The 25,014-nt window shown below is 41.1% G+C and overlaps 1 protein-coding gene across 1 annotated transcript in view; it reads right to left on the bottom strand.

The window, feature by feature from the left end:
- LOC116298662 (fibrocystin-L) overlaps positions 1 to 25,014 on the bottom strand; it is a 44,557-nt gene that overhangs the window by 15,860 nt on the left and 3,683 nt on the right. Inside the window, exons 6-39 of the mRNA XM_089028453.1 lie at positions 24,753 to 24,840; positions 24,439 to 24,492; positions 24,142 to 24,215; positions 23,472 to 23,582; positions 20,558 to 20,662; positions 19,993 to 20,088; positions 19,403 to 19,677; positions 18,930 to 19,181; positions 18,606 to 18,687; positions 17,529 to 17,804; positions 17,051 to 17,382; positions 16,393 to 16,687; positions 16,009 to 16,305; positions 15,620 to 15,897; positions 14,067 to 15,138; positions 13,721 to 13,785; positions 11,894 to 13,324; positions 10,781 to 11,453; positions 9,782 to 10,360; positions 8,965 to 9,444; positions 8,432 to 8,725; positions 7,560 to 8,240; positions 6,901 to 7,225; positions 6,082 to 6,316; positions 5,216 to 5,393; positions 4,628 to 4,879; positions 4,361 to 4,546; positions 3,756 to 4,065; positions 3,076 to 3,296; positions 2,113 to 2,460; positions 1,321 to 1,712; positions 827 to 1,049; positions 342 to 503; positions 35 to 241 (exon numbers count right to left, since the gene is read on the bottom strand). Coding sequence (XP_088884579.1) covers positions 35 to 241; positions 342 to 503; positions 827 to 1,049; positions 1,321 to 1,712; positions 2,113 to 2,460; positions 3,076 to 3,296; positions 3,756 to 4,065; positions 4,361 to 4,546; positions 4,628 to 4,879; positions 5,216 to 5,393; positions 6,082 to 6,316; positions 6,901 to 7,225; positions 7,560 to 8,240; positions 8,432 to 8,725; positions 8,965 to 9,444; positions 9,782 to 10,360; positions 10,781 to 11,453; positions 11,894 to 13,324; positions 13,721 to 13,785; positions 14,067 to 15,138; positions 15,620 to 15,897; positions 16,009 to 16,305; positions 16,393 to 16,687; positions 17,051 to 17,382; positions 17,529 to 17,804; positions 18,606 to 18,687; positions 18,930 to 19,181; positions 19,403 to 19,677; positions 19,993 to 20,088; positions 20,558 to 20,662; positions 23,472 to 23,582; positions 24,142 to 24,215; positions 24,439 to 24,492; positions 24,753 to 24,840 — 10,929 coding nt within the window. The remainder of the gene's footprint in view (positions 1 to 34; positions 242 to 341; positions 504 to 826; positions 1,050 to 1,320; positions 1,713 to 2,112; positions 2,461 to 3,075; positions 3,297 to 3,755; positions 4,066 to 4,360; positions 4,547 to 4,627; positions 4,880 to 5,215; positions 5,394 to 6,081; positions 6,317 to 6,900; positions 7,226 to 7,559; positions 8,241 to 8,431; positions 8,726 to 8,964; positions 9,445 to 9,781; positions 10,361 to 10,780; positions 11,454 to 11,893; positions 13,325 to 13,720; positions 13,786 to 14,066; positions 15,139 to 15,619; positions 15,898 to 16,008; positions 16,306 to 16,392; positions 16,688 to 17,050; positions 17,383 to 17,528; positions 17,805 to 18,605; positions 18,688 to 18,929; positions 19,182 to 19,402; positions 19,678 to 19,992; positions 20,089 to 20,557; positions 20,663 to 23,471; positions 23,583 to 24,141; positions 24,216 to 24,438; positions 24,493 to 24,752; positions 24,841 to 25,014) is intronic.

The following is a 25,014-nucleotide window of genomic DNA, read 5'->3' as shown; positions in this document are numbered from 1 at the left end:
AAGTTGACCTCGAGACTGTCAACTCAAACCTTACCAGTGAAATACAGAGTATAGTTCCGTCCAGTGGCCACTATACCATAGAAGGTTGAGATCCTTTCTTGACACGTGTATCCGAAGCACCAGCCGTGGTCCTGGGGACCATTTAGGAGATTCGTATACCCATCCGCTGACAATGCTACGGGTGACAGCCGGCGCACCTCAGTGTCTGCGTCCATGCTTTCTATCACGAGCATTTCATAATCTTAAAAGCAAGCAAACCCAAATAAATGATCAAACTGTTGATCAACTTATCATCCAAAATGGCGGTCATGACGTCACAGGTTAATAACACAGATATTTACCTATATCTCTACAGGTGTATGCATTCCAATCGACGTTCCATTTACAAAGGTTCTTACTTCGAGTACCCCTTACTATCCCATGATGCGGCGCGACAACAGACGCATTTAACCTGGATCCATCTTTGCCAGCAGTGAGCATCGCTTTGGGTATACGGTAATCACCTGCATGTATGAAGTAATAAGTACAAATTAAACCCCTGCCTCGTCATCGTCTGCCTATAGAAATTAAAGAGCTCTTTTCTCAGACTCGACGTTGTATGTGAGTATAGTAGAGTTGTTTGTTGATTTTCTCCAGTGCTAATAGGGTTTTTCTCCGAGCTCTCCGTTTTCCTCCCTCCGTAAAAATCAACTTCTAAATTATAGTTGATCTAGAAGCGCCTATATAAAAATTTGTGTAATTCTAGTAACTCTAACATATTGTGTAGTTTTCGTATTAGATAAGCCTAACGATTGTTTCAGTGAAATGGTATAATTCTCATACTCACCCAAGCCACGTCTCGGATCACCATTCCACTCATATTCAGCTTTCGAGATGACAGTTCCCCCAGCTCTTCCTGTCATGGATCCATCAACATCAGTGATGAGAACCTCCTTGTGACCATCACAGTCCATATCGACACAATCAGATGGGTTGACCCAACCCAACATAGGCGGCTCTAACAGGACCAGATTTGATTGGTTCATAGAATGTAGGGATAAGCCACGGATCTGTACAGAGACATCAAGTGTAAAATTATTCTATAAAACATGGATAACTATCACAAAGTGCAGTCTATAGACCGTTTGCATAAAAAATGCAGCCAGTCCTCCGGGAATTTAACTCTATCGTTACGCAAATACTGTGCAGAAACTTTCTATTGTTTGGTAAACCAAAATGGCTGCCTTCTCACGTGAGTGAAAACGCTCTATATATCTTGGTTTAAAAATAATATACATTAATCACGTGACAACTAATCACATGACTGGTCACGTGACTCACCTCTGTCGGATGCATGGCGTCAGGTGACAAGGGGTTCGTCATTATCGCAACACTTCTCTTGCCACACTTGGTCCCAAAAGACGAGAAGGTAATGGAGTTAATCCTAGTTATGCCATTGATGGCTGGATACGACTCGATCAAGTTCCAAGGAAATTCCGGCGCCAAGCCAGGACCAGATGAAAAGGTCGATAACACAAACCCTATGTGTCCACCCCCTTTAGTTCGAGGTCCACGAGCCTTGGCGGTGACGTGCGCGTTGATTGGTGCAATGGTATCGACTGAGCAGTCAAAAGAGGGACTGGTACCTATTATGAGTATGCGATCAAGCTCGACGAACTTGTCAGCGGTAGTGTGTGAGAGAGAAGGCGGCGCGTAGACGTTTATCAAGACACCTAATAAAAAGATAGAGAAATACTACTGTTAGATAAATCAAGGAATTTATTAAAGAGAAAAGGAAATAATACTCTACATCGCAGGTTGCGACTTCTCCTTTTATTTGGTCCTGATAAAATCCCAAGAGAGTCAAATGACAAAGCCAATGGCGGCCATGTTGATGGTATCAACAATAGAGGCTTGAATCTGGTCTAATCTGATTTACAGTACACAAGAAAGAATTCAGTTTACCAGGGGACCGGGAGGAAGACTCTATTGTTATGCCTCCTGTCATGGCTGCCACCAAGTGATGGTGCAAAGCCTCTTTAATAGAAAATGAAATCAGTTGAAGTCATTTGTTCGATACCTCCAACATGGCGGCGATGACGTAACGTGCAAACTAAGAATAGATTCACCTACCTGCTTTGTTATCAACGAGTATACAGTCCTCCACCATCACCCTCGATCTTGGATAACCAAAGACACCATAGTCCCAGTTTTTCCAGCTCAGGAAATTCGCAACCTTAGCACAGCCAGGATATCCATCATTGTAGCCAATATGAACACCGTGTAAACATGAATGGGCCGCGTTCCTGAGCCAGGCGTTTGTTGGATCAGCGGTATAGCATTTCTCACCGCGAATGTGGAACCCAATCCTCTCGCTACCGGCTGCAGCATTGTCTCGTAGCGTGATGTCATCTGCTCGGTTGAGTTCAAACGATGAATGCCATAACATGTTCATTGATTCTTGCCGTCCATTGAATGTCGCTGAGAAGAAAAGAATAATAATATTGAAGTTTAATTTTGGTATATACATCGCCATATAATGCTTGGCGACCACTGTCAACAAGTCAACAAGTACCAATTTTAATAGTATACTTTGGCTGCCAAAAAAGAAGTCTTAAAAAGCCAAACTGAATGGATTAATACTGGTAGTATGGTAAAAATATATTGTTATACGTTATGTTATACGACGTGCGCTTTTCCTATGCTGATGATCAGCGTTATTGAACGGGTGCGCGCTTGCTCGTAAAGTTATGCTAAAGAAATAAAAAACACGCGCGCGTGCTGTGTGCAGTCATATAGCACGTAGGGGGTAGCAGAACACAAGAGAAGTGTTAGGAGAAGCACGACGCATAGCAGAGCGTTCTGCCAATCCTCAAGTGCTTTATAACCCCACACAGCTTTTTTATTTCTTTTATGAAATACAAATTACAATAACTGTTATTTTGGATACGAATGACGCAACTGAAAGTGTGCGCGTGTGCTGTGTGTTCTCATAAATCACGCGCTCCCAACCAATCAGAACAATTTCATAACAGTCGTATAACCATTGGTGTAGTATTTATTACTCGCAAACTGACGCCTTAATAACAGTATTACCTGGAGAGACACTGAACACGGCCAGATTGTGTAATAATGTGTGTCGTGATCCAGTTATCCTGAATGAGGACCCAAGAGACCGATGAACGATGTTATCTTGAATCAAGAGACCATTCACTCCAAACACTCCTAAGCCAGTGTTGTAGCCGTGATGGAAAGAATTACCACGGACGTACGATGAAGAGGAGAGATGTGGTATGTCAAGGAAAGAGAGAGAGTACCTAAAGTAAGAAGGAAGGAAGGATTTTAAGACAACATAACACAATAAAAAATATAAAAATCCAATCACGCGCACGAGATTTTGAATCCAAATGCAAGGACGCGATACCGTCTTGTCGCACGAGGAACAGTACGGAGCATATATACTTCATGCGTTATACGGCAGTAAAGAGGAATGATTGCACTGCCCATGCCAAAAAAAAAGCAATCGAAAACAATGTTTCGTGTTTCTCAGGCATAAAACCTCTCAAATATTCTTACAATAAGATACTTTTCGGCTGCACGCGCCTTCACATGCTTTCAGTTCGAGACCATTGAGCTGCGCAACTGCTGTACTTTTCGGCTGCACGCGCCTTCACATGCTTTGAGTTCCAGCCCGTTGAGCTGCGCAACTGCTGTACTGCGGTGGTGGTAGCGATGAAAAGTATTTCTATAACAATTTTTTGTAATTAGAATGTTACCTTGGATCATAATAGTCTGACCAGCCATCTTGTCCACAATTTCGAAACTCAACATTTTCTATCCTTATCCTTCTGTCTTTATTCTCGTGACTTCCTTTCATCGAGCTGACCAATACTCTACAACCAAACAGCTGCTTCTCTTGTAGCCCAGTGACGTCATCAGCGCCTTCGATCACGATATTCCTGGTCAGCAGTCCTACTTCTGCGGCCATGGTAACATTCTGTGATCCTATAGTGCTGGTCATGCTAATATGCTTGTGTTTTAGGTTGTCGACTAGATGGATGGTTTTGCCGTCTGCAGACAGACTCTCTGTTGAATACCGAAGATTTATGGTTGAGAGAGAAATCATGGCGAAAAAAGAAAGACACAAGAAAGAAAAAAATAAAAGAAACAGGATTTGAGAGATGAAAACCGCGCAATAATCTAATCATAAATCGTCGTTTTCTCGTTCTCTTGAGTGTTGTTTCTCCTGAGAATATACTTGAATCAGTATTGAGGGAAAAAGTGACAAGCGACAGATTACCTTTTTATTTGTTTTCTACAAGAGATAGCTCTCTTGTTTTCTACCGCGTCACCAATCATTCGTCCAATCAAACAGCCTTACCTATTGTCATAACCTCAGTTTCCTGTGGCATGTAGGTAGTCGGCGCAATGACAATCACATCACCCTTCATCCAATCAACGGCCTCTTTGACTCGAATTTCCTTCGCTCCAGCATCCGCAGTCCTTTCAAGCTGAGTCCAGTACACGGTCTGGTTTTGACCATGGATTTCAAGGTTTCCAAAAATGGCTATAAATAATATCAAATTATTATTAATAAATTATCAATAATATATAATTGACGTCATAGAACTGCGCAACACTTTCTTACCCATAGCTTTTGCACCAATACTTGGCGCGTCCTGCAAAATCATTTCCGGTGTGTCCCAGTCCCCATGAAGCCGGATGACAACTCGCCCACTCATTGGCTGATCAGGCCAACCAATAATAAGATTGGCACCTGGCGCTACGAAGATGTACGTCGCGTTGAGTTCAAAGTCCAAGGTTGGGTCCAGTTCTAATGTACCGTATATGATGAGTTTTCTTAAGGTTGGTATTTTAGCATCAGCAACCATCCACCATCCTAGTCATTCATGAGTAAAAATATGCTAGCCATTCCGAAGTTGAGAAAAACTGGGCCGAGTTAGCATTGCAGAGCATGGTGGGAGTATTTTAGGGGACATATTTCCAAGATGGCATCTATTTCGTCCCCCAAAACAGCCCCACAATGCATTGCAATGCCAACTCGACCCAGTTTTTTCTCAATTTCGGAACGGGCTAATTGGCAAACAATATGTAAGTTAATATTGGAGTTCCTGTGGCACGTTTGAAGAGAGAAAACTAATATTGGTTCTGTTCTAATACCGTATACGATTTCTGTCCTAATGAATAGAATACGTGACGTCACATGATGAAGTACCTTGTTTAATCATGACGTCATCGCCATCTTCAGGTAACTTCTTGTTATATCCCCCGTAGCCCTCTTCTGTGCCGTACCAGCTTTCAGGGTCAGACCATTTCAGGTACTGTAGAGGTCTTTTCTCGGGGGGAGGGGGTGGGGTGGGTTTGATGCAGTTTTTATAGAAACAGCGAATTACCTGAAATTAATTTCAATTAATAATAATAATAATTTTAATGATTTGTGATAATTTAAATCAAGTGAAAACATTGTTAAATGTGGTTAGCAACACTGCGAGAGAGGGAGACATTTTCGTCTTGGATGTAATATATGTTATCCCATTTCAGATCATGTCATTCCCTAGAGTATCATTTCTTTTTTTTTTAACGGTTGCACATGAGAAGACACATGAATTTGGATACAACTCTCAGACAAAGAATCTTGTTCTTTAGTGGATGACACGTGGTCTGAAATGGGAAAACATTACGCCCAAACAAAAAAGGTATATTTTAAATGACTAACATTAAATAATGCAATCTCGTTCCCAGAGCCTGCGTTTCTTCTGGCCTGCGGCGAAGAACGAGGGCTGTGGCATAATCCATTTTTTGAGACCAGGATTTCTTGGACTTCCGGTATTAAGAGCGCATACGTTAAAAGACTTAAAAAATATGTTCCCCATTTCTAAATCTTATTTTGATCGAAAGTAAACACAGAACTATGTTTGAAAGCAGGTTTGAAAGCATGATTTTCATTCATTATATTTCACTTCCGGAAAACTGCGCATGCGCCAAAATGGAATATGCCAGAGCCCTCGTTCTTCGCCGCAGGCCAGAAGAAACGCAGGCTCTGGGTACGAGATTGAATAATGTCTTATCTTTCCCACTCACTTGTAGCTTGACATCCCTATTGACCAGTCCGCCATTACTGTCCCCTGTCACTATATAAGTCATCTCTTTCGTTATGTTACTATAAAACCAATCCCCCGTTGACGCATGCTGTGGCTGTGGTATACCGCTGGACATGTTGATTGTTTTCCCGGTTGTTTTGATGATGTCAGGGTTGTATTTCATCGGATGGGTTATCAATACGTAGTCATCTTGTTCAAACTCGTAGAATCGGCCACTGCGTGTGATATATAATATATATACATTTAGTTATGTATTAATAGTGTTAATGCACCGTACACGTCAAAGGTTGTCATAGAATTAATAACTGCACACGACACGTTCACCGTACGTTACCTTGGGCGTGATGCTTTACCATTACAGACATGACATTTCCTAGAGTATAATTTCTTTATTTAACAGTTGCGTATGAGAAGACACATGAATATGAATACAACTCAAACAAAGAATCTTATTCTCAAGAGAATAACACATGGTCTGAAATGGGAAAATACTACGCCCAAGGTAGAGGAGTCTAGCTATTGATGGCAGCAAAAGAAAGTTTCATATGGCTATGAAAAATCTCAAGGTTACAGTCGTGTCTGTGACTGTGTTGATGTGTCCGATCAATTTTTTGATTGGATGAGGAGTGATTTCGCGCACTGTGATTGGTCCAAAAAACTATTAATTAGGTACCGTGGCCGTGTCGTTTTTACAGTCATGCAATATTCCTTCCAACTCATCACAGCGCGCAAAAATACTTCTGCTTGTCCAATCAGATTGCTGTGATAGGCACGGTCACGGTCATTTGCTGCACTTTACCTGTAAGAAATATTACTGAGCTGTTGCGCATTTTCAAATGTGAAGTTATAGTTTTCCCCGACAATCACCGTTGCCATCCATCCGTTCTTGTGCGTCAGACGCATCGATGCCCATGGAACACGGCTCGTTCCGTACTGGTTACTTAGCAACGCGTCTTTGTAGAGAAGGGAAGAAGGCACTGGGTTGTTCCAAGCAAAGCGACGGAACTTTATAGATGCGTCACAGATGCTCCCTGGTACATCGCCAAGACTGGCGGAGGGGGATTGGGTACAGTGTTGAGGGGATAGGTTTTCATTGGTTGCTACGATACTACCCCCAGCAAAGCCTGGATTAAAAACCAAAACCGGAAATTAAAAGATGCATAACATGTTGGTGGTTATGGTCTAAAAGTGTTCTCTTTATATGAAACTTTATGAAACTTTACAGGAAAACCCTTTTTTATAGAGTTAATGCACTAGCAAACGTGTAAAATAACAGTTAAATCCTTGTTTGTTTGTTTTTTTGTTTTGGTTTTTTTTTTTGTTTTTTTGTTTTTGTTTTTGTTTTTTTTGTTGTTTTTTTTTTTGTTGTTTTGTTTTGTTTTGTTTTGTTTTTTCTCTCGCGTTGCTAGAACATGACCTAAAATAAATAAATAAATTAAAAGAATTTTAAAAAATTACCTGTAAGCGTCCCGTCTAGGTCTTTATACACCGTCTCGTGTTGCCATAGAAATCCAGCCTTATTTGGCGAACGTATAAACTTGGTCTTCTCAAGTTTAACAGTCCATCCACCTTGATTCGGACGACAGAACGAACACCCTTTCAATGCTGCGCACTTTGGTGCATCAAAGTTAACAAACGTTACACCTGATAAAGTTAACCTTGTTGACTGAGGTCCGACAACACCACCAAAGGTGCAATGCGAGGGGTCATTACCACTAATTGCACTGTATCCTACGACTAACGAATCACGGATCGCTGCACCTCTTGTAGCGCTCCAAGGAGCTTGAACAATCGTCACCTCAAAGCCAGCCTCCTTGTTGTCCATCATCGTACAGTTAACAGCTTGTACGGCGCCCACTTCATTTACCTCGAACCCCTTCAAGTTGTTGTACGCAAGGAAGTCTTGGAACTTGGCGGGGACAGTTATGTCTGTACTTGATGTTGGTGTCAGAAGTGGGATGTACGTCGGGAAGATCCATAATCCGTATCGTCCAAATGAGTGCGCGGTGTTATTACGGAATTCTCCGAGGGGGTTTTTTCTCGGCCAGACTGTAGGGGCATACGAGGGTCCTCCGGGATGTACCGGCATGTTGTACCAGAATCCGAAATGACTTCCAGCTGCCGCGGCGTTATGGCGAACTGTTAAGAAACAAAATATTACAAAACTTAGACGCAAGGGGAAATCAAAATTTAAGGGCTTATCATGTCGTCGTTATAAAAGTAAGTTGCCATAGCAACCTATAAGAGGATCTCTAAGATTTTAAATAGAAGTTGCCATAGCAACCTGTCTAAGGGAAATGGAATAGAGATTATACAAACAGATACCCCACCTGTGTTGTTTGGGTTTGTAATCCAAAATGTCCCAGGCGTTACATCCACATTGAGTAGACTGCTCGATGACGTCACATACACACCAAGATTATACTGAATGGTGTTTCCAGTCTCGATTCCATCCTCGATGAAGTACGCATGCCCCATCACGTGATATGCTACGTTACGTTCGACCAGCAGCCCGTGCACACCATGGATCGTCACGGCACGGTTGAACGTGTGGTGTATTGCGCAGCCGCGGACGTACGATCCTGTGACGTCACCGCTCATATGGAAATGAATGGGATAACGACCTGTGGGAAATAGCACAATTTTTAAAAAGTGAAATAATTCTTTTGCATGCAATAAATGCTCATGACAATGTTAGCAAGATTATTTCATGATTATAAAAATATTAATATTATACATGTATCAACATGTAATACCATCATTTAACCTTCAAACATCGACAATATGCATTCTACGTCACGTAATGTTCACGTGAATGTGCGCACAAATCACAGGCATCCCGCGCACTAGCGTATATACTGACCTAGTTTAAAAGACTGTCCTGCATGTCGAACCTCGATATACGATATCCTTCCTGTCACAAGTCCTTTATTCATTTCTTTAGCATTCAACATGATTTGAGACCCGAACTGGTCACTTTGTTCTTCATCATTGTATCGACCATTAAAACAAGTCTGAGTCGCAAACTGGTCTGGGTCAAAGTCTTTGGGGCACTTTCGGATACCTTCGGACCATTCTCGTTGTACCGAGCCCTCTACGACAACGTTCCGAGTAAGAAGACCCACTTCGGCGCGCGTCTCTATCACTTTGCCAGCAATAGTTTGATTGATAGAGATGTGTTTGTATTTTAAGGCTGGTTTTACTTCTATCGTTCTGCCATCTCCTGACACACTGGTAATTGTTAACTCTTCGTTCTCTCCTGGACGCCTGCTTGTTGAAGCTAGAATAATATTATCCCCAACGTTCCAGGTGACAGACTGCTTCAGTAGCAATTGGGTTGCACCTGAAATGATGAACAGCCAAAAATTTCTTTCTTTTTTGTCTTAATATTATGAGATAAATGTTTTTACATTCTCTGCTCGAGTGAGGAACAAAGGATAACTAGGGAAGTTATCGCACAAGTGGGAAATTGGGAAACATACGGTACTGACTTACAGCACGTATACGGTATACCATAACACTGAAATGGCTTCCCATTGTCTTCCAGTAATTCATCCAATCACAACGCGTAGTTATGGCTACGGTAAGATACAGTACGGCTACCCGACAGCGCGGCTTCCAATTTGCCGTACCGTTACACTACTAAAACTAAAACTAAATACGAATTAGACGATTGATACCTATGTCAGCGGTCTTCTGCAGATGTGTCCACGTGATCGGCACGTGTTTACCATGCAGGTCCAAAGTCCCTTCTCTAACAGCCAAGACCTTTGCACCAAATAAAGGCAGCTGAACAGACCTCACGTTTCCATGGAGCACGATCCTCGCCTTGTGTTGAAAGGGTTTTGACTCGGTTCCAACTTCGAGCACACCACCGTCAACAAGGATGATTTTCTCCGCGTTTAACACCAAATCTTTCTCGTCAAAGATAAGCTTCCCTTTAATGACTAAGGCCGCCAGTACGGGAGTACTCACATCTAGTAGCATTGTCTGGCCTTTGGGGATCACAACAAGGTCTCCTCTGATTGGTGGATCCTTGTATCCCCAGGAATAAAGTGACGACCATACGTCTATGTACTCAAAGTCAGCACCCTCAATGGTCGATACCCCTTTGTCTTCCACCTCGACGCGAACCTTTGTACGAACAAAACCACGCCGCTGACCAGTAATGCATTTGATTTCAGTGCTCGAGAATGACGTCACAGTGCATTTGATTCCTGCTATCGTTACTTTGTTACCACCAGAAGTCGTGCTAAACCCTGGAAAAATGAACATTTTGAGTATTGGAACTGATTTTGAACTGAACTATTCAGTTTCCTGGTTATTCGAAATTTAACCAGAACTATTCGAAATTTCTCATTATTCGAAATTTAACCTGAATTATTCCATTTTTTTGTTATTCGAAATTTAACCTGAACTATTCCATTTTTTTGTTATTTGAAATTTAACCTGAACTATTCCATTTTTTTGTTATTCGAAATTTAACCTGAACTATTCCATTTTTTTGTTATTCGAAATTTAACCTGAACTATTCGAAATTTAACCTGAAGTATTTGACTTTTTGATAATTCATCTTTAAATTTAATGATAGTTTTTATTTATCCCTGTACAATTCACACTAGGAGACAGCCATGTTATTGGTTAATATCTTGTTTTTTTGCTCTATGCAGGATACTTACCACTACCAGTAATAGTAATAGTCACTCCCCCACCGGTACCCCCACGGGATGGGCTAACTGAAGTAATCCTAGAGGTCAGAGCAACACGGTACGTGAAATAACCCGGCTTGGATGCCATCACACCATCCGCCCCATACACAACAAGAGGGCAGGTCACATCTTTGGTAATGTTCCCTCGGTATGGCGGTACCTCACAGCGCATGCGTCGTGCGCTGACATCCATCACAATACATAAACTTTTACATATCTTTACAACTGTTGCAGCACCGTAACCTTGTCCTTGTATAGACACAATCCTCCCTCCACCTAGACCACTCTCCTTCACAGACGCACTAACGATCGCTATGTCATAAGTCATTTTAATTGGTTGATTGGTTATATAGCCAGAAAATCCCTTTCCTTTGACGTGGACTACAACGTCGTAAAGACCCGCGGGATGATCCTCGAGAACGCACATTATTCTTCCACTCGCGACTGAGTGAGCCTTGCACGTGCTGTTGCCAATGGTGACGGTAATACTTGAGGGGACGCTGCCGAAGCCTTGTCCTGTGATCGTGAGTGTGTCTCCGCTCATTGCTTTGGTGGGGAAGACGGAAGTTATTCTCGGCGTTAGGAAGCTACGGTAGGCGAATCTGAGACCGGGGAAGAGTTTTCCTCCAGAGGTTAAATCCACCTAAAAATTATAAGTAGTGGGTTAGCGGTAACTCGTAATGCTGAATGCTCTCCTAGCGTTTGAGAAAAACTTCCAAGATCTTTCTCATTGGTAGGTCACTCTTTACTAAGAAATCATCTCTATCTCAGGATCCCCTCCCGAAAACCATGCACTGTAGAAATAAAGTTGAAAGTGGGAAGGAACCCCCTTCATTAAAACATCTTCATTATGTATCAGCATCATGTGTCATCACCATCATGCATCATCATATATCATGTATTGTCATCATCATCATCATGTATTATCATTAAGTATCATAATCATGTATCATCATCATGTATCATCATGTATCACCATCATGCACCATCATATGTCATCAAATCCTCATGTATAGTCATCATCATCATCATGCATCATCATCATGCATCATCATCATGTATCGTCATCATCATCAACTTTACCTCAAATGATCCTGTCTTATGGGCTGATGTCACACATGTAATCTTAGAGTTTGTAACTTTTGAAATCACACATATATTTCCACCAATAAGAACAGTCGTCTGACCAGAACCAGGGTCGAATCCATTTCCTGAGATAGTCACCTCCGTACCTCCGTACTCACTCCCTTCAGTTGGTGAGATATCAGAAACAAGAGCTAAACTAACAACCGCTTTAGCAGCATCGACATCCATCATGGCGTATCCTTTAGGGTTAATACGGACTGATATCTCATGGGAACCAGCCACTACTGTTCCTATACTACACAGTATTGCATAATGTGTGGCTGTTAGTACCTTACAAGATTCGTTTCCAAATTGAATAGTAATGTCAGAGTTCTTAGCCAGGAGACCTGTACCGTAGAAGTTGATAACATTGTGATCTCCGATGATAGAGTCTGGTGTGACGTAATCGATCATTGGTGTGGAGGAGTCAGAGAATGTGAAAGCACATCCAACACGAGACACACAGATACTCTCCTTGTTATTGACACTGACTGACAAGTTAAGTTTCTTTGATACTAAGTAAGGCTGTGTGACGCATTTTATTTCTGATGGACCAGTTGATAGGATGGTACAATTCGTCGGCCCAATCTTGACGATATTCAATCCCGGTATTTGAGAAAAGCCAACTCCATTAATAGTCAACACAGTCCCCCCTGCTAATGACCCTGACCAAGGTGACACAGACGTTACCGTAGGGCGTAGGTTAAATCTCATTGATGCTACATCATCTGTCTTAAGCCAGGCATTGCCCCGGTTGTTGACGCGTACATTGACGTCATAAGGTACTCCTGCGGTGAGAGCGTTGCCCGTGGTTACCCTACACGTGATGACGTCAGAAGAGCTCGTAAGTATGATGCATTGCTGTGATGCTATTGTTACTTCACTGTGACACGGACTAGGCCCTAGTCCTCGACCGCGTATAGTCAACACGGAGGAACTGGTACCAATGTTAGGGGTAACTGACGTCACTTCCGGTGTACTGCATTTGTGAAATACAAAGCTTGAATGCTGATTCGTTGGCATTGAAGGATTGCACTGAGATATCTCTGAGGTAATACCTGTATGGCAATCAAAAGTCGAAGGGAGGGGAGGGACAGTCTGTGTTAGATTATGAACAGCGGTAAAATTTCCAACTTGAACTGTAACATTTGTTGCCTTGGACCTCGGTTCCGTGACCACAATTTTGCCCTTCATGTTGATGACGTCATAAGGATCGATGAACCCACTAGAGTAGTAATAAGTGCCCGGTACGTTGAAGCGGTGCTGGTACCAGCCGGTACTGGTTCGTTCACTTTTGAACCCTTTACCATTATACGATGTGCTTGAAGAATCGTTTGTCTGTTGGATGCCGTATTGAAGGTTAGTCATCTCTGGACTGGACCACTGCCACTGGATAAAATAAATAAATAAATAAATAAACAAATAAACAAACAAATAAACAAATAAATGAATAAATAAATAAATAAACCAAACAAACAAACAAACAAACAAATCAATCAATCAATCAATCAATCAATCAACCAAACAACCAAACAAACAAACAAACAAACAAATCAATCAATCAATCAATCAATCAATCAATCAATAAAGTCTGCCTTTAAGGCGCGGTTACACAGCAATTTTCCCTGAAACTTGTCACGCAACAAGCTGCAAGAAGGTTTACAGGGTTTATTGTCTTTATTATCAAACTTCAGGTAGTTAGACATTGCATAATGTCATCTTATGAAAGAATGACTACAAGATTTGTCCTGAAAAGAGAGAGAATAACAGGATAACGTTTCTAACCTTAACAGTGTCTCCTGAATTGATTGTAATCGTTTGTGGGTTCCAAGCATATCCAAGACCGTACTCTGAAGAAAAAAGAGTAAGTAATCCATTACATTCATAATCACGAACGCGTTTTCTTACTTCAAGCTCAGATCAAATGTCTAACTTCACCTGAGCCGAATTACAACAGTGGATAACAAGGCGGTCTTCTTTAATGTCATTAGGTTCGGCTCGTGCGAGGCTTAAGGCCATAAAATCCTTGATAACAAGGAAGTAAGTTTTGTTAAGCAAAATTACAACTTTTAAGAACCTCTGATTGTTTCAAATATTTAAAAATAATAAAATATATAAATGTTATCCTAACCTGGATGAATCCCTGAATTATCAACATAATGTGTGATAGAGGAGTCAGTTGTTTTACACAGTATCTGATCACTTATACTCGACACCACAGTACAAGGCACGTCACCCATGGTAACCACATTCCCCACCGCATTGAAGCCACGACCCCTGATGATCACTAGGGTACCCCCGAACACAGATCCCTGGCGCGGATAGACGTCAGTCACTTCCAGGACGTACTCAATACGTGGTGGAGCTCCTTGATATGATGCATAACCATTTCCTGGGACATTGATGATGACGTCATATATCCCAGGCGCATGCGCGGGGATAGTGCATCTGATGAGTGAAGGGTAGTGTACGATGATTTGACATGGTTTTTGACCAATCAGAACCGTTCCACGTGATCCAAAATTTGTACCAGAAATGACTAACTCGCCGCCGCCGCCGCCGCCTACACTTTGTGTTAGTGGACTAATAGTGGTGACGATTGGCGTCTTTGACAGGTCAAACTGGAAAGCGTTTCGTAGAAAACCGGTTTGGTTTCGGACTTTGACCTGAAGATCTTCCTTGGATTGTACATGTTTTGATGTGATGCATGTGATCTGAGACCAAGATGAGTTGATTATTCTACAGTCACTATTCCCTAACATGACAGTCAGCTGTGAAGCATCCAATGAAAATCCATTTCCGGTTATATATAACGTTGTCCCACCAGCGACACTTCCAGTGTTTGGTGTTACCTTGGTTACAGTCACTTCTTGAACAAATGTCACATGACCGTTCACGTGTTTTGCAAACCCCAATGTCTTAACATTCACATTCACGTCATTAGTTCCACCAACGGATTGGCCAGCGAAACACGTTATGGTAGAAGATGTGCTTCCGGTCACATGACAGGGAGTTCCACCAATAGTCACGTTGTTGTCCTGCGCGTTGGTGCTAAAGCCACTTCCGGTTAGCTGTAAAGTTGCTCCTGGCTGTCCTTTGTTTGGGGTGATGGAGGTCAGGTTTGGTGTTGAGTGAGGCGAGTAAAGAAAAGAGCATTTTCTTGTAGAACAACTTGAAGGAATATTATTGACCATCACTGAAACCTGAAAGAAAATAAAAGATACAAAAAACATCAGTTTTATCCTTACGTGCAGTTGATCTTACATTTCAATTTTCGTTTCCCATTTTCTTATGATTTTATTTTCCAGGCCTTAAATTGCAGCAGTTGTTAATTCATTCACAATTGTTCATATTGTAATGAATATAGACCACTTGCACTGAGTCCCGAGAGGATTTGTTTTGGGGACAAAACAATGGATTTTTTTTTGCATAAAGACAGCCCATTTTTTTGTCCCCCCAGAACAATTCCTCTACTAAATCAATGTAAGTGGTCTATTCTGGGGGAATATCCCTTCTTTTGAGAAAAGACATGGTCACCATGTGGTTGGCATGACATAAGTTTACTTGTTCCACGTGACTGAAAAAAGGAGGGCATAGGTCCGAGACCTTGCGTTGGTTTATCCCCATGATCCAATTCAATATCGTATTATTACCGAAGTCTTTCTTTTTTGATTTTTGGATTACCTGTGGTTTCGTTTCCGCTACTCGTAACATCTCACCAGGAATCGGCCTAAGAAACATACCACCATCATCTAGAGTCTCTGACTTCGCTGATACGTCATTTCCTGTTAAACCACTTCCGTCTACTTCGATGTCTGGTTGATTTCCGCCGGAAGTGACCCACTCTATGGTCCAGTTGTACCCTGCGCATGCGCCAGTACGAGTTACATTGATCAGTCCAATGTTTAAGTCATTTTCGAGTTTTGATTTGAGCTCGGACGCAGAAATACTTGAAGAAATTCCTGGTGCAATAAAAAAAAAAAAAATAATCAAAAAATTATTTTGAAAACGATATAAAAGCCCTGACCTCTGACCTCCGCCCTATTCTCTGACCTCTAACGCTTACCGCTTACCAGAGTAACTTTCTCCATTAAAACTCAAATCGAAAGTCCCGCCAACAGGAGGCGTAGCCCTCTGAACACGTGTCACCGTTACCATGGCTTCAGTTTGATTGACAGGACGATACCTCGTGATGTCATCAGAAGTATTATGAACATCTTTTCGAGCGTCTACAATCTCGATCATCTCGAGCTCTGTACCACAATGCGCGGGCGTGAGATATATGGCCCATACTGCTGACCCCATCTGACGGACGTCAAATGATTTAACCACGTGACCTCCAGGTTCTGCTGCAGGATATTGTCGCAACACTATGACGAAATATGAATAATGACGAAATTAATAAACGAATTTTTTCAAGTCATTTTTTATACCAAAAACCTTTGATTGAAACTTACCGTTGACAGAATCTCTCCAAATAATGACATCATCCACATAGATATCGGTGTTGGTATCTTTAGTAATCTTTATCTCATCTACGTAATATCCATAGTCTTTGTTGGCCTGACTATTAAGGTAGCTGTCACTGTACACGTTGTCATGGATACTCATACAATAATATTTCCATTTTGTGGTCGTCACGGGAGTAAAGCCGTACTTTCTCCACACTTGTCGACCATTCCCTGAACGGTCCGTGTAGGATACGTAGAATTTCAGATAAGGTTTGTAAGCACCCTTGTATGCAAAACAAAGCTGAAAAAGAGCAAAGCATAGGTAAGTTGATATTCTATTCTAAACATTGTAGTCTTTTCATACTAAAAATGTTTTTTTACGTGGTTGAAATATTTTTTGTATACCCGTTTTTGCAAATCTTTCATTTCCAAATCACTGAATTTTAAGGATCAGCTATGACACAGGAAGCCCAAAAAGAATAATAAAACTGGCCGCCGTGTTGGATAACATCGAGTGAACTTTTCTATTTATCGCGCGTTTATTACTGAAATGCAAATACTTTGGGCCACGAAGCCTTGAATAATAAAATTGACTTTTATTTTTGGATGTTAATTAAGGGCACAAAAATCTGAATTATGATATTTGGCGGCTTTCTTTACCAACCTGACGATACTTCGAAACATCTATTCCCTTTAAAGCTCTTCCTCCTAGACTACGAGTCTGACCAGCACGAAAGATGTAAGAAGGATTCCTAAGAGATACTCGACCACAAAATGATCTTTCATCAACAACGCGTTCGCCAAACTCAGGACCCAAACTCTTGGACTCGAAACCATTGTAATACCAAGCACGACCTATAGGGATCTGGTAACTACACTGCCAACTGAGCATGCTCTGTAAAGCAGTTTTGACGTCATTTCCGCTAGCATTTACCCGAATGTAGTCGGAGATTCTCGTTCTTAGAGAAAACCTGAATTTCCAGTTACCATTTCTGCCTGGAATTAAAATTGAGATGATATTTTCAAACTATTTACTTGGATTTGTAATAGACCTATTTAGCTCAGGCGTAAAGTAGTAAACTCAAAGTGCCAAGCTACGAAAAGGTCTTTATCGTACTGAAATATAAATTTTAGATTCTAACCTTTTTGAGTCTGTGCTATCGTCACAAAGGCTCCATTACCAACTAACAAAGACTCTAAAGACTTCGTTTTTGAAGGTAACTCAAATATGAACGTTACATTGTAATTTGATGCCCCATTTAAGTTGTCTTTCGTGACTGTCACGTTTCCCTGTTGCGTGATTGGTGCTAGATTGTTTATGGCATTCTGTACCAGCTCCGACGTGGAATGTAAGTTTAGCATGATTGTCTTGTGGCCGCTGTAACTGAGCTGAAACTGTTCACCACAAATAGATTGGTCTGCAAAAAAAAAAAAAAAAAAAAAAATGCAACGCGATACAGATTAACTGAAATACATCAAAAGTGTATTAGACATAAGTATGAGTTTATAGACCATCTCATTTCGGAAGCAAGGGTGATGTGCGCTGATAATGCAACCGTGGTCATGTGTACCATCCCCAGACTCGCTATCATATGTGAGTATCAGCCATTTTGAGGTTGAGGAAAAAACGGGATCGAATTAGGTCGAATTGGGATTGCGGTACATTTTAGGGCTGTTTTAAGGGACAAACAAGAAGAGCACATAGAGATTTTGTCTGCGCATGTGCTAAATTTAAGCTGTAAACTGTAAACTGTAAATTTTAACATCTATTTACCACAGGCATGCCAGGCGTTAATGTTGCGGTTTTTGAAAAGAATGTTTAAATTATTTAAAAGTTGGATCTCAGTCAACAATTCAAAAAACTTTGTCGTCGACCGGCTAAGACCTACGCGACTGCAATGAAAGGGAATATATATAAAAATCACTGAAGAGGTTAAATATTCGTTCTGAATTCATTGTTCCTGATGAAAATATTAATGGCGAGCAACGACGCATTAACAACCCAGTAGATAGCCGCCATCTTGGAAATATCTCCCCTAAAGCAGCCCCACAATGCACCGCCATGCTATTTCGACCCAACTTTTTTCTCTGGTACTCCTCTCTCCCCAAATAACAACGTCTAAACATCATATTAAATAATGAAACTGAGGCCACAGGCTAGTTGCTACTAGCTAACATTAGACGTGCTACCCCTCGTAAAACGAACCAATGCAACATACTTGCACCAGTACAGTTTGGTGTGACTGATATTCGTTGCATCTCGTACGTCAGTCCGCTGTCCCAATTCGTGATGTTGATGATCTGTAAGAGAAACAGGAATCCCATAAACGCATTTTTGTAACGATAAAATGGCTTTCCATAACTAGTACTAGCGCACGGTAGGTAGTTCACCCTCCCCTCCCCCCCCCCCCCTTCCCCCCCACACCACCACCATCAACCTATATAGCTGCCGGAGCCATTCCTGAACAACCTATATCTATTGTACTTTGCACAAAAGACACGATAATACAAAGGTTTTTTACTTCACATGAAGCATGCTTTACCTGCGTTTCGGGACGTTCAGTTGACAGAACTCGTATAACCTGTTTCTCGTTAACCGCTGACCCTATCTGTGAATTGACATATCTTGTTTTCTCAAGCTTCACTCCAATGCGCACGTGACTCGATCCTCTTCCCTGTAAGTGGTAAGCCTCCATGTAGTACGCATGCCCCGCCTTGAGAGAGAAGACCGCTGATCGTTGCTCTGGATGTTTGTTCCAGATGGTGGCAGCATCGGGGCATGAAGCGATTTTTCGCTAAAAGTCAACAAAAAATGCACTTGAAATAAAGACGAGAAAAACACATTACACATGCTCCAAAAAAGGTCTTATCTGAGCCCTCAATCCTTGACGAAATGACAGTTCGTCCAACGCATGCGTAATTAACAAAACTCCAAATTATGATTTTTTGTTACCCAGTGCACATAATTTGTACACATTTTTGGAGATAATTAATAGCATTACTTAATATTCTGTACCTTCTTCGTGGCAAGTGAATCAGTACTCAAATACAGTTCTGCTTTGTCGTCAGCCTGGATAAAGAACGTGTAATTATTGTCGGACGGCGCAACGAAAAATCCTCGCAGACGGGAACTAAACATCGTGTTTTCCCCAAAGGATGATTTTAAAGGCGAACTTGCATCAGGGACAACTTCGGAACGATAATCCAATGCCGATGAATCGAGGGTTGCAATCGATGACAAGTCGGAAGGTTTCGAGGAGGTCCAAACCTCACGAAGAATGCCTCGATTACCTATGCGTTTGATAGAGAATTGTTAAAAAAACATTACGCTGTTTTACTTGTTAGGATGATGTTTGCGAGGCCTGGATTTTGACTTGTTAAGGGTGTTCGTTGTGCTTCGAGTATATTTTACCCAGCTCATTATAATTTTTATTCTTAGATTCAAAAAAAATCTACCCTTTAAATTCAATGTGACAGTTAGACGGCACTATGGATGATGGTTTAACAATTTGATAAGCATCGAGCGCCTGCGATAGATCCGAGTGCAATCACTGTGAAATCTTTTTTAAGGCAACTAAACAAAATGGGTTTCTACAATCGACGAACCTGGATAGAAGCCTGTTGAAGAAAGAGCATCAAATCCTTGTCCTGTTTGACATGTGATTGTGTCTGATGTGACAGACAAGACACGGCACGGTAACCCTGCAACATATCGAGAATACATTTGATAAAAAAGAAGTTACAATATATAGTCATAATATAATCAAAAGATCCAGTTACTCCATCTTCAATTCATCCATCCATAGATCCATCCATCCATCCATCCATCCATCCATCCATCCATCCATCCATCCATCCATCCATCCATCCATGCATCCATCCATGCATCCATCCATGCATCCATCCATCCATGCATCCATCCATCCATGCATCCATCCATCCATGCATCCATCCATCCATCCATGCATGCATGCATCCATGCATGCATGCATCCATGCATCCATGCATCCATGCATCCATGCATCCATCCATCCATCCATCCATGCATCCATCCATCCATCCATCCATCCATCCATCCATCCACCCATCCACCCATCCATCCATCCATGCATCCATCCATCCATCCCTCAATCAATCAATTAACCCATTCATTGCTGTTTTTTGGCCATACTTCCTATATCAACGCGTGTGTTGTTTATCTCGAAGCCCTGTCCTTTGATGGTTACTATGGTTCCTCCGGCTATACTTCCTTGAAGCGGACTGACGCTAGTAACATCTTGAACACAGTAATAAAGAAACAATGAGCAACGCACATGATCAAGAAACACTTGGTTGATGTATAACGAAATGTATGGTGGCCCATAAGGGATTTGCAGAAAGTTAGACAAGTTTCTACGAATAATAAGTATTTTCAAGTAGACGAGTTGCTGCAAATAAGAAACGAGTTGCTGTCTGTTAAACGAGTTGCTGCATGTCAAACGATACGTTTGCCGATTGAGACCGATTTCTAGAGATACTTGACGTGTTTGTCTTCCTCGGCATAGTATGACGAGTGGTTCTCCCCTTGGTATATATAGAAAGATTGTCCATGCCGGATTACTGAGGCTGCCCGTCACGGATATTAAATGCCTAACAGTTTTTTTTTTTACGATTTCTCAATTAAAACGGATTGAAAATTATAGAAATTTACAGCCTCAAAAAACTCGCAAAAAAAAAAAAAATTTTTTTTAGTAGGCATAAGTTTCAGGTCACCCATCCAGGTACTAACTTCCCTCAATCGGACTTGACTCGATGTCATAATATGCCCCAAGTTTTTTCCACTGGACCACGGTTCCAGGTGAATCAGCATAACAATAGACGTGAAAACAATGCACCGAATAGACTAGACTTTTTAACATCAATTTTTCAACCGATTCCGTGCGTTGCAGAGATGCAAGGGATTAGCCGATATGGTCTGGGGGCCGGCTGGTCTCTCCCCTGATGCTTCGGCTAGAACATTTTCTTGCGTAATTCGTACACCCAAGGGCAGAAGGATTTAATCGCCGTCAGGTCCGAAGTCCATACGCCGCCTCAGCTCTGCGGATGTCTCGGGGGTATGGCAAAGTGGAGTCGTATTTCTTTTTTTCTTTTTTTTCTTTTTTTCATTTTTTTTTTTTTTCATTTTTTTTCATTTTTCTTTTTTTCTTTTTTCTTTTTTCTTGGTCCGAACCCCATCGTATCCAAAGAATGTTTTCCAAATAACTTTCGATTTCTTTTAACTGAAAGTCGAATTCAGAATTGTTGTCTGATTTCTGAAAACAGATATTCGTTTTGGTCAAGGCATAACAAAACAATAACAATAATAAATAAATAAATTAGATGAAACGAAAAGCTTCAAAGGTCATTTCACTGGATGTGATCTCCACTAGACCATGACTATTTCACATCCAGTGAAAGGACCTTTTTCAGAATCGAAAAGGTCCTTTCGCTGGATGTGAACTCCATTAGACCATGACTATTTCACATCCAGTGAAAGGACCTTTTTTAGAATCGAAAAGGTCCTTTCGCTGGATGTGAACTCCATTAGACCATGACTATTTCACATCCAGTGAAAGGACCTTTTTCATAATCGGAAAGGTCCTTTCACTGGATGTGAACTCCATTAGACCATGACTATTTCACATCCACTGAGTGAAAGGACCTTTCCGATTATGAAAAAGGTCCTTTCACTGGATGTGAACACTCCGTTAGACCATGACTATTTCACATCTAGTGAAAGGACCTTTTTTAGAAACGAAAAGGTCCTTTCGCTGGATGTGAACTCCATTAGACCATGACTATTTCACATCCAGTGAAAGGACCTTTTTCAGAATCGGAAAGGTCCTTTCACTGGATGTGAACTCCATTAGACCATGACTATTTCACATCCACTGACAGGACCTTTTTTAGAATCAAAAAGATCCTTTCACTAGATGTGAACACTCCGTTAGACCATGACTATTTCACATCCAGTGAAAGGACCTTTTTCATAATCGGAAAGGTCCTTTCACTGGATGTGAACACTCCGTTAGACCATGACTATTTCACATCCACTGACAGGACCTTTTTTAGAATCAAAAAGATCCTTTCACTAGATGTGAACACTCCGTTAGACCATGACTATTTCACATCCAGTGAAAGGATCTTTTTCATAATCGAAAAGGTCCTTTCACTGGATGTGAACTCCATTAGACCATGACTATTTCACATCCACTGACAGGACCTTTTTTTTGGAATCGAAAAGGTCCTTTCACTGGATGTGAACTCCATTAGACTATGATTATTTCACATCCAGTGAAAGGACCTTTTTCAGAATCGAAAAGTTCCTTTCACTGGATGTGAACACTCCGTTAGACCATGACTATTTCACATCCAGTGAAAGGACCTTTTTCATAATCGGAAAGGTCCTTTCACTGGATGTGAACTCCATTAGACCATGACTATTTCACATCCACTGACATGACCTTTTTTAGAATCAAAAAGATCCTTTCACTGGATGTGAACTCCATTAGACTATGACTATTTCACATCCAGTGAAAGGACCTTTTTCATATCGAAAAGGTCCTTTCGCTGGATGTGAAATAGTCATGGTCTAATAGAGTTCACATCCACTTAAAGGACCTTTTTCATAATCACACCGGTCCTTTCGCTGGATGTGAAATAGTCATGGTCTAATAGAGTTCACATCCACTTAAAGGACCTTTTTCATAATCACACCGGTCCTTTCGCTGGATGTGAATACCGTAGACCATGACATATACATTGAAAGGACATCAAATGCTTGCGATTTGTAATTTTTTGAATGACGGAAATCAAATAATCAGATTGGCCGCAAAGCATCCTGATTAACTCGGTTGTAAATGCAGCAACTCGTTTCTTATTTTCAGCAACTTTTTTAACTTGCTGCAGGTATTTTAGTGGGGCACAACGGATGCGATAAAGATGCGATAGAGATGACAAAAATGAGAGTGAGAGAAACAGAGAGACTGAGATGCATTACAAGATATAACATAATGAATACTCTGACAGTGTGAAGAACACGAGAGAATACTTATTGATCTATGTACCTGCATGTGCCTGGAACATATAAAGTTTATCCTGTGAATCCACCAATAGAGCATCCTTAGACATGAGTGAACGACCATACTTTGATACAATGAAGGACACGCGATGGGATCCTAGAGAAAAACACAAACAAACAGATTCGTGAGTAGAATCAACAGCTAGGGGAAGGGAGCACGGAAGGAGGGCACGTGACCCCAAAAATTTGATTTCGGCAATGAATGCGGGATTCCTGTGGAGTTAGCAGGAAAATGGTAAATTGCCACCCCCCCCCCTCCCCCCTATAATTGAGACCTCACTACGCCCCGGGAAATATCTTCGTCAGTATCCATTATGTAACCCACATAGTTGTCAAAGGTTCTTTCTTTGCTTATATTTTCATATTCTGCTCACAAAATAATTAATTAGCCTTTCAATTTTTCATTTTATTATGCAGTGTGCGATATGTTTTGTTTCTTTTTTATTTATAGCTTGGGTATGATGCTTTCTTATTTAAAACCACGTGTCATTCTCTTGAGAATACATAATATTTGTTTGAGTTGTATCTATATTCATGTGTCTTCTCGTGCTCAACCGTTATAAACTAAGAAATGCTACTCGTGGTCTGAAATGGGAAAACATTACGCCCAAGGTATAGAAGGCTATTATGAACTTGGATGATAAAATGAATCTTACCTACAGTTGTGGGGGTAGTCCTGCATTTAATGTAGCCTGTGCTTGAGCTATATTTATCAAACGCAATACCATACCTTTCAAAAACAGATGACAAGAAAGTACATTTTTACCGAATTCTATGCACATCATTTTAAGGTTTAAAAACCTTTCCCCCTCTCATCCCCGGCTATTCTCCTCCTCCCATCCCCAGCTATTCTCCCCTTCCCCCGGGGTTGCATTGGCTCTTCTCTAAATATCATACTGTGTAAGTGAAGGGTAAATAATGTGCAAAAATCAAGATTCAACGGATCTATTTACATTTCTTTGGTGTCTTGGTTAAGCGGTTCGCACATTCCTGAGCCTGCAAACACCCTGGAATTAAACAAAAGAATAGACGGCAAAGTACATACATTTGCTCTAGCGCATAATCCGCTCATTTTCTCAGGAAAATAATATATAAATTTAAGAAGAAAAATATATATATAAATAAAAATATGTGCCTAAGAAAGGTCCACGAATAAAAAAGGTCCACGAATAAAAAAGGTCCACGAATAAAAAAGGTCCACGAACTTTCTCCAGAAGTTTTGTCGGCGCGTTAAAAAAGGACCACGAATCTCAAGTGTTTAATTTACCTGAGGATAGAGACTCCATCAGAATTGGTTCCCTCTGCTTCCACGTATCGATCTGTGAATATCCTGCCACGAATAGTGATCACACTACCTATAGTACCAAATGGGAAAAAAAATTATTAAAACAGATTTTGAAGAGTTGTGAATATGAATCTTTTGTCCACGCAAAACTCGTCGTTTTATGACTGGGTTGCCTGTTTCAAAACACAAAATGGCTCACTTTTTAATCATGAAAGGATGGTTTGGTTCGTGATAATAAGGAACT

The sequence above is a fragment of the Actinia tenebrosa genome, unplaced genomic scaffold (genome assembly GCF_029948245.1).
Source record: "Actinia tenebrosa isolate PJP-AT-01 unplaced genomic scaffold, QUT_ActTen_1.0 PGA_scaffold12__29_contigs__length_12842862, whole genome shotgun sequence".
Taxonomy (NCBI): Eukaryota; Metazoa; Cnidaria; class Anthozoa; order Actiniaria; family Actiniidae; genus Actinia; species Actinia tenebrosa.
Note: the sequence above shows the minus strand (reverse complement) of the source record. Positions and strands in the feature narration are given on the sequence as shown.